This window comes from Trichoplusia ni, chromosome 12, assembly GCF_003590095.1.
Source record: "Trichoplusia ni isolate ovarian cell line Hi5 chromosome 12, tn1, whole genome shotgun sequence".
Lineage (NCBI taxonomy): Eukaryota > Metazoa > Arthropoda > Insecta > Lepidoptera > Noctuidae > Trichoplusia > Trichoplusia ni.
The window spans coordinates 1,490,596-1,504,958 of record NC_039489.1 but is presented as its reverse complement, the minus strand read 5'-3'; the positions used below and the strand labels follow the sequence as shown (position 1 = coordinate 1,504,958).

The following is a 14,363-nucleotide window of genomic DNA, read 5'->3' as shown; positions in this document are numbered from 1 at the left end:
CACAATCAACACAAAATCAGCGCAGTCGCTTTTCCACGGGACAACAATAGCTACCTTGTATACAAATAAAAATAAAACAGAAAACTACCATCGAGATAAGAAATTCCCATAAGATACCTCAACATACCATAGACGAAAAAAAAAAGTTAATGTTCTATCATAATTACATTACAGCGGTACCTTTGTGAGTCACGTTCTTAAAAAAATATTTGAAAAAAACGTATCGTTCCCTCAGGAATGCGCATGCCGTCACGTTTCGGATGGACGTGTGGAGAGTTTGACGGCTTTGACGTAACTTGAGCTAAGACCCGGTGTATTTGTTTTTAAATAACAATTGATAGAGCAGCTGTGGGTCGTAGATTTGAGGGCTGGTTGCGTCTATAGTCTACCGTTTTAACTGATTAATAATGGAGGAATTTGCTCCAAGGTTGTACGAAGTCAACTTAGATATGTTTTCAAATGTGTTCTTTATTATTTGGGGATTTCTGGTCTGACAGACCGTTTCACCTTGTGAATGATAGGGATATTTGTACTACAGGTGCGGGTAAAGAAACGCAACTAAGTCTTAGGTTTAGGTGTTTTTGAGTGTGTATTCGTAGATTCGACCTTAAAAATCGACGGCAGCTATGGAAGAGAATGTTTATTATATATATATTATATATTATAACCTTATCTTATATATTTCTATCACTTTTGGTATCTTAGTAGCTGTCATTATTTTATATTGCAAAGTAACACACACATAAACAGACAAAATAATAGTAAAATTTAAGGAGTCTATTCCCGCAGCAAAAGCACTCACACAATGCAGGGTGAGAGAACCTGGGTGCTGTCTATTGTATTGGACGTTCTAAATGTGCTTCTCTACACAAAATTGGAACATTGATTATGATTTAAAACTGTGATTTAAATTCTATTGACCCAGCTATTGTCCCTGTAGCTTTAAAACCCATCTTTAAAGCTACAGGGATAGACACATTTGACTGTTTTGTACGGCATGATTCTCAACATGTATGGACATATACTTTGTAGATTATCTGACAGTCTTATCATTAATCTTATAATTAATTTATTCATGTAAATAATCTGTTAACAATATAAAACGTTTCTAATCTAATCAAATGTTACTACAAATACATGTGATGGACGGATGAATGGATATCAAAATTTAAAAGAGCTAATCGTATTTTGCTTTTGAGTGATTCACGAATGATTTTTCTGATGATCTTGTGCAAACGACTTAAATGTTCGTGAAATTCCCTGCGGTACATGGATGAAATACCTACCTTAGCGCGAGAGCCTTTTGTCCGAAAATAAGTAGTAAAGTAAATAAAAATATTGCATATTATTTATGCAAAACAATCAGATAATTGTTTTAAATGTGCTTAGCGGCCTAATTAATTAAAAAATGCCAGCAAAGTGAGGCTAGTGCCTCTCAAATGCATTTTGTATAATTATTATTAACGTTCATATTAATTTTATAGTATTTTTTTGGGTTGCATCGATAATACCTGGGCTTGGCGCTCCAATTCTTCACTTCCTAACCTCAAATAAACTGATATGTTATCATTTCATATCATCACTATTTAGTTTCTAATTGCCGGCAGTTTTATCAGTAAAATTGTTTACGAACCAACTTTGTTTAAATTGGGTTACTACGTTTACAGATATTGTAAAATCTAGACGTGTTTTATTAATATTGAAAATTTTAAAACAGGTGATAAAATCGATAAAAAAACGTGTTGTGTTAAAAATAATTCGACAATTCTTTGAACTTAGCTAAAAGCAGTGCTTTAAGACGATGATTAAGATATAAAACATAGATTTTTAAACTGAATCTAAAGTTCAAACGAAATATTTACGTTAAGTGAAAAAATTGCCATAACTATCAATTTTATTTTATTAGGGTTATATAAAAGTAGTATAATTATTCACAATTTTTTTAAACTATTTTTCAATACTTTTGGTTATTGTAAGATTAATTAAGTAGGTAATGTTCGGTACTATCTTAAAAAACAGTGTGATCTTCATAGAAACATAACTAAGAACAATATTTGTAACAGAAATAATTAGTGAAACTAGTCTATGAAAACAACCTCTACAAAAAACAACACACAATATACAAAATATATTAATACAGAAAAAAAACAAAACAAGTCTAATTAAAAAAAAAAACAAAAACAAGTGCAAAAAAATGCCGTCGGCAATGGACATGGGGTTATTCAGCCAGCCGGAGTGGAGTGACTCAAGCGACTCCACTGAGCCGGGACCTTTGCCTCAGCTGGGGTACTTCGTGCCAGTGCGATACAAGTGTGAACGGGCCTCAAGACACGCGTGTAGGAGAAGTCGAAGGTAAGAGAAGGTTTAAGGAACGTAGTAGTATCGGGGACAGTAAGATTGTTCGAAACCCGGTACACAAAGGGTAAAGGAAGGAACGTGGGTGGATTTTAGTCAGTAAAAGTCTAATACTCCCTTTCGCTCGAAAGTGGAACGTGTCATTTGACGACTTCCTATCAGAAAAAAAGGAAGTATAAAGAACAGGGGTCCACTTAGTAGTATGAGTATAAGAGATAATTCTCCTGAAGTAAGATTGTTTTAGTTGTGAAGAAGAGCTCACCACATAGCTCTTATGAACAGGAATAGCAATACTGCAACCCGTATGTCTTAACTCGACTCTCCAGTAATAAAGACTGCTACCACCATCCACTACACTAATAAAGGCGTGATCTGGAATAAGCAATAAGATAAAATACATAAAAAAACAGGGTATTAAAACTCCCACAAGTCAGTGTAAGTCCCGGCAAAGGTGTTGACGTTATGACTTCAAAATAGTTTCTTTTACGGCCAATCTTCCAGCCAGTGCTGGATTTAGACTCATTAAAATGTCGACAGTTCTAATTGTACGCGTCGGGACCGTGATCCGAACTCCTAATTACACGGGGTACGAACAACACACGAAGAGACACAGCCAGGACTAAACACCATACTTCTTCTTACCATATTATTATGGTTGATGCTCAAACTGCTGTCATAGTTTAAACCTTCCACATCCACAGGTGTGCCGGTTTCTTATAGACGACCTTTTTTCCTTATGTACCGTTTACAGCAAATTTTAAGTACTTTGTAATATGCGCATGAATTTAAAATTTTGCTGTATGCCGGGATTTAAACCTACCACCTTTGACTTGACTGCAGGAATAGTTGAGTGGTAGAGGTCATGCCAAACCCACTGCGTGAGCCGAGTCGTGGGTTCGATCACCTGTAGGAGAAGCATTAGTGTCCTCCCAAATTTGTGTTCTGAGTCTGGGTGGGGGTGTCTTGTGTGTTCAATGTTTGTAAAAGTCCGGAAAACAGGATTACATTTTTAAGTGAGGCAATTGTTGGAAGCACACAAACAAATAGAGAATATTGTAATAAAAAAATGAATTAAACAAAGGAACGAAACTTATACTACACCTTTTTTTAGTATCACAATACATATCTAGTATGTCAAACATTGGTGTAACGTTCAGTTTGGCACCCTCAGAACGCGATACCTAAAACAATACTTTAGCATATACACTAGCCATGTTTTTAAAATACCCTCGTCTACAAGTCTACATTAATTGTATATCATTGATATCAGATGTCTATTCGACATAATTCTCACGGTGTTCGTGACCGTGTTACGTGACAAAACTATTATTAGTCTCTTATTAACTATTCGGACTATATATCATTTATGAACACGTGTTTCCATGCCGTGAAATAGACAATTTTGAACAGTGTTTAAGAACTTAGGTTACTGCTGCTTTAAACTTTTCGTATTATATCTTTGTCTTGTATTAATTTGTAATGAACCATTACCCCTCCCCCCAGCCTGTATGAAATCTGTTGGGCGAAAGAAGGGATAAAAGTTCTTCTGCAATTACTGACAGTAACATTACCCTTATCAAAGCATAATGTTTTACTGCATGAGCATGAGTTAATGAGTGTTGGAGATCACATAGAGACCTAATTAGAACCTGGAAAGAAAAAGATACCTGTTTAGCTTAGAATAAAGCTAGATAGAAGGAAAAATAAATGGAAAACAATAGAGAGATTATCAATCTAATGAATAAATATTATCTCATCGAAAATGGTTTTCGGTCTCAAAAGGAATCGTTTTTTGCGAAACTGCAAAATAGGTACTAAAAATACAGCCATGGATTTAAGTTGATAGGTACATAAAATATACCCTAAATACTAACGTACAATAAGCTGTTACACAATCGCCTCGAACTTCAGCCTGTAATGAAATAAAGAGATGGAAGTAGACTTTGAAATTACCTTTTTTGGCGTCCTGCCAGGGACCTAATTTAGACCAAGTTACTTTTGCTCTGTTTTGTAGGACTTGCCTCCTATCTCCGTAATTCTCGGTCTTAAATTACCTGTTTCTAAAAAAATTGCGGTCTGATACATACTCAAAGAAATACCCACTGGATTATTTGTTTTCATAGTATACCAGTCTTATTACGAAGTACTACTTATAATATTACCAAAATACACCTGAAGCCAATGATACCTTTATTAGCATCTAATTATGTGTGATTTCCATTTCACTGGCCTAATGATACACCTAAAATTATTTATGGAGATCCTATTTTTACCGATATAAAGTTCAAAATTATTATCGAAGTTTAGGGTCGCTAAGTACATTCTAACATCGCAGCAATAGTACGACTTTAGGCAGCAAACTTCTTCTTCTCCGAATCTAATTGCCTCTCATTCCCAGTCCATTAGCAATGCAAGCAATAGTGAGTCTATTTTCAGATCATTAAGGTTCTATTTCGTTTGTCAACAGAGAATCTCCCCGTTCCCGTCGGTCCGTATCACAATGCTCCTGCAACAGCATATCGCGGAGGTCTTCGGCGGCAGCTTCCCCCATGCCGATGCCGCTGCCCCCCCTCAACAACACTGTGGAAATGTACGTGGAACCTGTCGTCGAGGATGTAAGTACATATTATAATCATGTTATATAGATGCTATATAGATATATGCTGATGTTGAACCAGAAGGTCAAGATATCCTACAAGATACGCTAGTTGTTTCTATTTTATTGACTTATGATATCCTTCTGCAGAACAATTGCGTCCCAACGAGGCGCCATTGCTTGAATTTAATTAGTCAATTCTAAGATACAGAAGAGCGTAAAATAAATGCCATCGTAAGAAACATGAGTGAGATAAGGGAAAAGTTTTTGGCAACTTATTAAAAAAATATTGTTAGCCCTGCAAAGCTAAGTCTAAAAAAATAAAAGACACATAATTTCGAAAGAATTTCATTGGTATAAAAAGTAATAATTCCTATCAATAATTTTTCAACATTAACGAAACATTATGGTGTTCCAGTATTTTATTGATACAAAACAATCTTGCCAATATGACACTAAAATCACATTTTTGCCAAACCCTGATTGAATTCAGTCCTTTGATCAATTAAGACCGTGTTAGTTCACAAAACTAATTTAGTTATTAGAATCCATATTACTTGTCATTAAATTGTTTCTTTGTATGCTAATGAAATTCTTCATGCATCAAAATGTTCTAGGTTGTATTTCTCTAGCACTTTTCGCATGGACTTAGCGATCTGCTCTGGTTTGCTGTAGAAGTATTTGTGTTGACTGCTACCTTCTTCGTTCACGATTTCTGGGTCCACTAAACCTTTTGGTGATATAAAGAGTATCCTGAAACATACAACATACAATACTCAGTATAATTAATTCTTATACCCTTTGGTAGGATTTAATAATTAATAGACTGCCGTTTGTGCTAGATCTTGTATCAGTTTATTGTCATAACTACTTTTACCTTGAAAGTCGTCTCACTTGATAATATTGTTATTTTCGCAGAAAACACATTGTGTTTTTGTCAGTATATGATTAAGTACCGGTAAAACCTTCTAAACAGGAGTTTTAAGACTATTAGCTATTCTACGGTTCTAAAAAGTAGTTTTACTGACTACTATTTAAAATAGTCGATTAAACAAATACCTTGGTATGTAACTGCCATCTGGAGCAAACACGTTGCTTTTCGGCTCATCCTCGTCAATGAGATTGACCATCACAAAGTTTTTACTCAACGTCTGTATCTCCGGCGAGTTCGCGAACTTCGGCTTTAGATTCCTGCACGCCGTGCACCATGATTTGTGGATTATCACCATCAACGGCTTCCGGTGGTGTGTGGCTATCTGGAGACCCGACTCTAGGGAGCCTGCCCATACGTAATTATTTCCAAACCCGTTGTCCTTGCCAGTCATCCCCGAACAATGTACCTTCGCATAAAATAGAGAGAAAAACGCTTTTGCTAAAGTTCCAGCAGCCATATTGATGTAATTATTCTTTGTCTGGAGCCGTGATAGCAGCAACACCATGCATTTTAGTAATTTTGTCGTTGTTCGTCCCGTTTTGTTAATCCGCCATTTTTGACCTGTGCGTTTGACAGATGTTTTTAAATTTGAAGTTGCTCAATGAATCAAGTAGGTTTAGACAGTTAAATACTCTTTGGTGGTGAAGTGACGCCATCTATCGACCGTCGATCGTAGCTATGTCACCTCTGCTTACGAGTTAGTGAATGGTCGGTTCGTTGGACGCTCCTACTTTGTAGAGGTACTTTGTTGCGTTGTAATAGTTGCGTTTGATTCCGCCAGATGGCATAACAGTCCAACTTCCAAGTTTTTTTTTAAATAGGCACCTATTTAATGATAATAAAATTAATCCCAAAAAAATTTGTAAGCAAATATCCCTTGATGTCATATTCCGAAACTTTTTATCCTAATAATTGGTCCTCACGTCCAGAGTGTATTGACCCTTCATCATAAAATATCATAACACAAGTTAGTGAATTAATAAAACATGAGTAGATATTTTTACTTGTATTACCATTGTAAACACTGTCATCCAACAAGCAGGGCCCAGTGCCAACATTCTTGGCACCATGCCAAGTAAATGCAACCTCCTTAAAGCCTGCTAGGTAGGCGAAATTACTTAAGCAGCTGTTTTAAAAGCCTATTAGTGCATTGCTACTAGCATTAGGCCTTGTATGCCGATGCTTGATCTTTTCTTTTACATAAATTACATCTGTCCATTTTTACCTATGTATTTTAAAATCAAATCAAATGATTTGATTTGATGTATTTTAATTAATTATAATTATTCCTGAGTACTGAACTAAAACATTCGAACAGGCTGACCTACTTGTAAAAATAAATAATGTAAACCAATGTCGATCAAAACAGAAAAATCTCGTAAGAGTTTTATGTTAATTTGGAATAAAATATAATGATGACAGACTTTTTAAACCTACCGATGTGGATCGGCGCGCGAGCATGCGTGAGTACATTTTTTAATACATTTTCATACATGAGTATGTCGATACGTCGCGCTCCACGTAGCCTATTGGAAAAAACAGATAAACTATGATAATTAGATGTAATGTGTTCATGATGGAACTCTGCATTCTCTTACACGCGCATTTCATACTGTGACAACAACACTGGTAGCTCGCGTTCAAACAAAATTCAACGAACGGGGAACTAAAGATCCAAATATTACTCAAAAATATTTATCTATTAGGGCACCTCGTCTTAAACAAAACAAAACCTCTAGTAGCTTATTTTTTTATTTTTAAAAATAAGTTATACTTGAAAACTGTGTACCGCGATGGACTTTTCGAGAGCTGTTTTACGTTTGTGCGTTTTTTCATGAGACTGTTTTCGAACGTGAACATTTGGAGATAATATATGAGCCAGTGTGAATTCGGTGTGATGTTGAACATGTACGGGAGTCAGGGACGAAACAGGAGCTTGTACGGGACAGTGCGGTCGCTGGTGCCGTCGCGAGGGACGCCCATAGCCCCGGGATTTGACGACATGTTGTACACACCGCCGTACTTCTACCACATACCGCCGCCTCCGCAGCCCTTGAACACTTACCCTGGCAGGAAAAGACGGAAAAGGGTATGTTAATGTTAGCTTTAGTAACTGCGATGCGACAAAATGAAATGTACGCTCCTAGCGTCTAGGCAGGAAACCGATTTTTATTAAACTTATCACTCGTGTAAACAGTTGTTGGAGAGGATATTTTATTTATACACATGTTTATTTCTACTAAAATACTTCGAATTAATCATGAAAACTAATTTTTAAATTGCTACAAGACGAAGATATAAGAGGCTGCTATAAGAGGATACTTCCTTAGCCAGAGTATCCAGTATTAGTGACTTAGGAGTAACTTTTGATTCGAAACTTATCTTTGACACTCATATAGATAATATAGTCAAAAAGGCTTCGAAAGCGTTAGGTTTCATCTTTAGAATATCGTCAGAGTTCAAAAACATTAAGACAATCAAAATACTATATTGTTCCTTCGTTCGTAGTCACCTAGAGTATGGCTCTCAAATCTGGAATCCTAATTATAACGTTTACATCAATCGGATAGAGAGCATACAAAAGAAATTTCTGAGGTACATTCAATTTCGGTCGAAGCTATATCTTCCAAATTATTTTTTAAGGTGTAAAAAGTTTCACATTCTCCCGCTTCACGAACGCAGGAATATTGCAGATCTAGCCTTCTTATTCAAAGCGATGAATGGACACTCAGATGTTCCCGAGTTTGTAGGCAAAATGGGATTACGCGTTCCAGGAACTTTTTTACGCAATCTTGATTTACTTTATACACCGGCCTCTAGAACCACCTACAGGCAAAATTCTTATCTCATCAGAGCGTGCCGGTCGTATAATGCAACTTGCAGGAGAATTGATATTGATCTGTTCAATACAGGGTTAGATAAACTTAAGAGAACTCTGTGCAAGCACTTTTTTGCTCATAATCCAAATTGATTATTCAATATGTCGCTACGTGCTTTTGGTTTGACCGACATACTGTCTGTATTTTTTTATTTTTCTCTCTACTATCAGTGGAAACTTTTAATTGGCTTTAGTTTCGCAATAAGCTTGTTCAATCTTTGTTATTAGCTGTAAGTTTTCCTAATATAATAAAATAAAATAAAAATAAAATATTTTTTGGAATATTTTCACCTCCATCGTTGTCTTGTTCCAAAAGCAATGCACTGATATTTCAGTTTATCCTATCGATTGCTAAGTTACCTAAACATTCTAAAAACTCGTAAACCATAGAACAATAACAATACAAATTCAAGTAATCCATTCTTACCAGAGTAACAAAGCACTTCACATGAAAGTCATCAGGACGATATCATTAAAATCATAACCCGACATGTTGTCACAGTCGGGTAAAACAAGATTTCCTCACATTTTGTCGTCCGTTACTTTCGACTTCCAAATGTTTTTAGTACTTTGTTAATTATTTTGTAAGATACATAAAATGAGACGGCAAATACGAACAGGTCTATTACACACTGGTGGCCCTTGTAAGTCATACTGGAAAATTTGTATTTAATTTGCTAACATGCTACCATCTTATATTTTTCTTGACTTGTCTTGTGTTGACGTTGTCAGTCGGTTAGAACGCAGTTCTTTTTTCTTAAATGTAATAAGTATTTACATAAGCATGTTACCTTTGTATTGTCTCTCAATTCTATTTCTAAGAGCAGTTAAGAACAAATTATTTTTAATGTTATTTTAAAAGGCGTCTAATAAATAGTTTTCTATTATTTAGTCTAGTCCAGTGGTATAGAAGTTAGTGGCCCTGACTTTTATACCCGATATCGTAGATTCGATTCCCACACAGGACAAATGTTTATGTGATGAGCACGATTATTTGTTGTGTCTGGATGTAATTTACATAATATATATTTTTAAATACATAAGTGTGCTTATCAGTTGTCTAGAACTCATAGCACAAACTTTCCTTAATTTTAAACTAGATATCGTTGTGTGAAAGTTGTGAAACATATTATAATGTGGTAAAAGTGTATCAATTAAGTGTAAAATAATAAAAACTCCTGCAATAAATTACACAAGCGCATGCTCAGCTGACTCGGCGCGCGGGAAGCGTTCGTTTTAACCGAGTGATCAATGCAGCGCACTGCTTACCGAGAAACAAATGCTACTGCTTTCCTGTTCAGCATGACTGACTGACACAGTTCCTCAAATACATCGTTATGTAGATCAGAAATTCTATGGCATTTTTCCTGAAGCCTTTTTAGAGTTCCGTTACCCAAAGGGTAAAACGGGACGTCAGAACTGTGTCCGAACCGAATCCGTGTTAAGTAAGAAAGCTAAATTCTTTGCAGATGATAAATGTTTATGCTGTCGTCCAAACAACAAATACTGTACAAAAATTAAAATGGTTTAAAAAAATCAGCAAAAGATTTACTTAATGATTATTGGCATATAGGTGAGGTACTTTATCTGCCAATCTGTAGATTTATCGCTAAGCATGACGATCATAAATACATCCTACACTTTTTTAAGACAGGATTCCAGGTCCCTTGAGCAGATACATTTTTCCGAAGTGTAAAAAGTGTCTTGAAGTCAAAGAGACATGGCTTTCTCTTAGCGTGTCCATCGACGACATTATACATTATTTTATTACCAAGCTGAATAGCATTACCACTGTCTTTATACAGGTTTTGTTTACATTTAGAAAGACAGGCTGAATTATTAGAATTACTTACCTACATTATATCTCCTTTCAACGAGACCTCTGATAACTTTGAGGTCTCATCGCCTCGTTACTTGTTGAATGCGTTCGTTAATCTCTTCATAACTTTATATGATATGTAAAACGAAATGGTGAACACCCACAAGTCTAATAGAATCTGTCTTTTGTTCATACTGAAATGAAAAAAAGTTGTGTTATTTTAATTGACTCAAAATCAAAAAGTTTTTATTACAAGTAGACCTTAAACAGGCGCAAGAAAAGTTATGTAACTCTTAGTGCGAATTTGACGGGAAGAACCGGCAAGAAATTCCATTGGTTACTCTTGGCTGACTTGGCTGGACATCAAAATTCTAGAATCTCCCGATAACATTGTATTATTCTCAAATATTAAGGTACCAAGATACTGTAAGCTTATCGACCTCTGTATAAAGACTTGTTCCATCAAAAGGTTTCAAACATGTGCCACCTTCATTTGACCTCCTTCAAAAACTTCAAAAAGAGAATTATTTTTTACCACTGTACCGCGTTCCAACTGAACTCCTAAGGGTAAGTTACAGTACTTTACAGGAAACCTGATTCTTTATAATATACAAAATGCGATCACCAAAAGTAATCCCATTTCATAATTCCCGTGTTATTCACCTTCTTCACCGCATATTCAAGTCTGTACTCACCTTTTGACTTCGCCTTCTCCTTGCGATCAGTATTAAAATGATTCGACAGTCTATTCGTTGCTTTATAAGATATGTAGAAAGATACGGAAAACACCCACAAATCTAGTGCAAGTTGTTTGGCATTCATACTGAAAAAGAGTATGAATTTTTGATTATTTGTCACAAATATGAGAATGTATTCAGAACGTCAACTTGACCTGGATCTAAGACCCTTACTTTACTTTTAACACAAAATATGATGTTGTATCTTATATATGATACTAGCTGTTGCGTGCGGGCCCGTCCGCTACAAACAAATAATGATCCCACGAAAATTGACGAAAACAAAATCGAGATATAAATACCAAGTTTCGTTTTTCAAGTCAAGTTTTTGCGTGAAAGAGGAACAAACACCCATACATACAAACGAGCTTTTATTATATTAGTAGGACTGGAATTATGCAAGAAAGATACCGCCCTACTCCGTGTAGTAAGCTGTCCCGATTTATGAACTGAACGTTTACTTTCAGATGTGGCCGTAGATACCCGGATCTTAACGTTAAATATAAATACTAGATGCTCTTACCTTGCTTGTCCAACAGACCCATAGGACTACCTCACGTTGGGTTCGTTACTTCTCCATTCGACCGTATTTAAATAATGCTGAGTTCATTATTATTGAGGATGTTAATGATATTTCTTGTGTTATGCTAAATATCATAAATCAAATGCACATTTATCGTATGGAATGTAGATTTTTTAAGGGTTTTGCTAACATGTTTTTGGGTTAGATATATTTTTGATGATTTGCTTAAATGTCAGTGTCACAGAAGATTATAGTGTTTTTTTGTAAGCCAGTTTCTTCTCTATGGTGAGTTTTGAGTAAATAGTTCTGTGTAATAAGTATGGATCGTATGATATAAGATATTAAAATGATAATCTATAGTCTTAATGTTTTAGCCCCTCGTTCTCTCAGTATGTTATAGGTGAATAAATGGCAATATTTTACTTGGTTTTGAAATATTAATCTTAATTATAAGATGTATCATTATTTCCAGAATCCGCCAGCCCACTTTATTTCAAAAAACATTCTCAAAACCAAGATTTTACATTTATTTTTGCTTTAGACTCGAATTACTCGAAAAGACAATTAACTCGATGGTGTTTTTTGAGGATTGCCTATAGCCACCTTCTAGTTTCTTAGATGCTGTCGAAATTAAGGTCATTGTCAACCCGGGAAGTAGGTCAAATTCAACTTCCAAGATTTGATTTTGAACCAACAGAAAGGTAGACAACGTGACTAGCGTCAATAAATAAAAACTTATAAATAGCTTTTTTACAAAATTTATTTCTTAATTCTTACATGTTACAATGATATCAAAACAAAACGGTACTAAATATTTGCAGTGAGGCTATCGGTCACCAGTCACCACCTGTGGCATCTGATCTCGGTTTTCTGGGGGCGTAAACAGTTCGTATTAGTCACAATTATGATAGTGATATCTAATTTAAGCCACAAAATAATCTATTGGCTATTTTATTGACAGAATAGTGGTTATGGGTGAAGATGGGAACTTTATAACATTCCATTTATGTCTGAAAGTCAATTAGAGAAACGGACGTCTCTGGTTAAAATAAAGCGCAACTTTCAATAAGTTATGATATAGACGCTGTGTCCAGGTCTAAATTAGAGCAAAAAGCAAACAATATAGCTCTTTGATATAGTTTCATTTCTTTGGACAGAGGATCAGAGAGGTTAAGAGATTGGTTATTTGTGCCATATTATAGACCGGATAATATCACTAAAGTAGAATAATTTTGATCTTTGTTTCGTCTTAATAGCATGTACACTCGCAATAATTGATAATCTCTATATTTTATAGCACGTTTCATTGTGTTTGTGCAATATACTTGATCCTATAGATGCAAAAAACATTCAATCATATACTGGTACAATAGGTGTGCCGCCTTGAAGGTATCAAATATTACAGACTTACGTTAGACGGACTTCAGACATATATGCAAGACGTTGGTACATACCAGTTTTGGGATCCTTATTTTAGTTAGGCTTTCGTCGCTCTCGGATCCCTGAATCTGTCTATCACCCTGTTCATAACTTTATATGACAAATAAAACGATATCGAAAACACAAACATGTCCAGTATACACTGTTTTGCATTCATGGCTACAATTATTTATCTACTTTTATTCTAATTATGTGTGTTCTGAGTATAGTTACTCAATGTATTTTAATTAGAATTTAATATTTATAATACATTAGCGTTTCAGATGTGGATTTTTCTACAAAAATAAGTTGGTTTGTGACATCTTAAATTTATTATGAATGTTTTTCTCGTCGTTGGGTAATGGTATAGTTTATGGTAACGTAGACTGGGGAAGAAACACCTCTTTCTTATAATTTTGTTTGGTTTTTGGTTCATCCAAAATTTTAGATCTTTTTTATCAACGTCTCGTAAGATTACTGGGCTGAGCTATTCAGTCGTAGCTCTCTTCCTATTTTGATAATCATTACTCTTGGTTATCTCCTTACTGCCTATTAAGCTATCAAATTTGTTTAAGTTACCATAAGTTTTACTTTTCCCATTCTACTATGCCTGGCATAATATATTTTTAGTTTATGAATGTCCCAATACTTTAGTATTGCTACCACGCTTGCTTACAACGGGTTGAATATTACACATTCAAAGATTTTGAAACAAAAACGGTTCCTGCTGGCTTCCTGCTCAAACATACCCATTTCTCACCATGTCATTACGATCTACATTGTAGTCGACAGAATTTATTTTGTTATAGATGAATTCGATTATCTCTCTATTCTCCTCCATTCACATATTTTTTTATTTTCATCTGTTTTATAAGTTCTAACTTTTGAAATTTCTCTTTATTGTTTTGAATATAATCTTACCAACTAAGAATTAAAACTGTTCTAAGAACTTCTACCACTCAGGTCCCCAAGATACTTCTTCAGCTAAGTTTGGGGACCATTGTCGATAAATATAATGAAAATTTTAACGTCTAGAAACAATTAATTATTATATTTGTTCGGTTCTATTCTAAATTGAATATATATTTAAAGAATAGAATTT

General features: G+C 35.0%; 2 protein-coding genes and 1 long non-coding RNA gene across 12 annotated transcripts in view; 1 reads left to right on the top strand and 2 right to left on the bottom strand.

The window, feature by feature from the left end:
* LOC113499368 (tight junction protein ZO-1-like) overlaps positions 1–14,363 on the top strand; it is a 134,142-nt gene that overhangs the window by 61,373 nt on the left and 58,406 nt on the right. For 9 of the 10 annotated variants that reach the window (XR_003401095.1, XM_026879827.1, XM_026879831.1 and 6 more), the window contains exon 3: positions 4,823–4,970. Coding sequence is in view for 9 of the 10 variants with exons in the window: in XM_026879827.1 (XP_026735628.1) it covers positions 4,823–4,970 (148 nt within the window). In the remaining variant the exon portion in view is untranslated. Of the gene's footprint in view, positions 1–2,193; positions 2,353–4,822; positions 4,971–14,363 lie in introns of those variants that run through there. The other variant, XM_026879830.1, reaches the window with a different exon arrangement.
* LOC113499370 (thioredoxin domain-containing protein 12-like) lies at positions 5,359–6,472 on the bottom strand. Its single transcript, XM_026879836.1, has 2 exons — positions 6,011–6,472; positions 5,359–5,704 (listed from the first exon to the last, which is right to left on the bottom strand). Exons 1-2 carry the CDS (start codon positions 6,388–6,390, stop codon positions 5,548–5,550), a joined length of 537 nt encoding a protein of 178 aa, XP_026735637.1. The 5' UTR covers positions 6,391–6,472; the 3' UTR covers positions 5,359–5,547.
* LOC113499372 lies at positions 7,620–13,549 on the bottom strand. The gene is made up of 5 exons (XR_003401097.1): positions 13,297–13,549; positions 11,843–12,712; positions 11,278–11,405; positions 10,617–10,776; positions 7,620–7,951 (listed from the first exon to the last, which is right to left on the bottom strand). It is a non-coding gene; the product is annotated as an uncharacterized LOC113499372 (long non-coding RNA).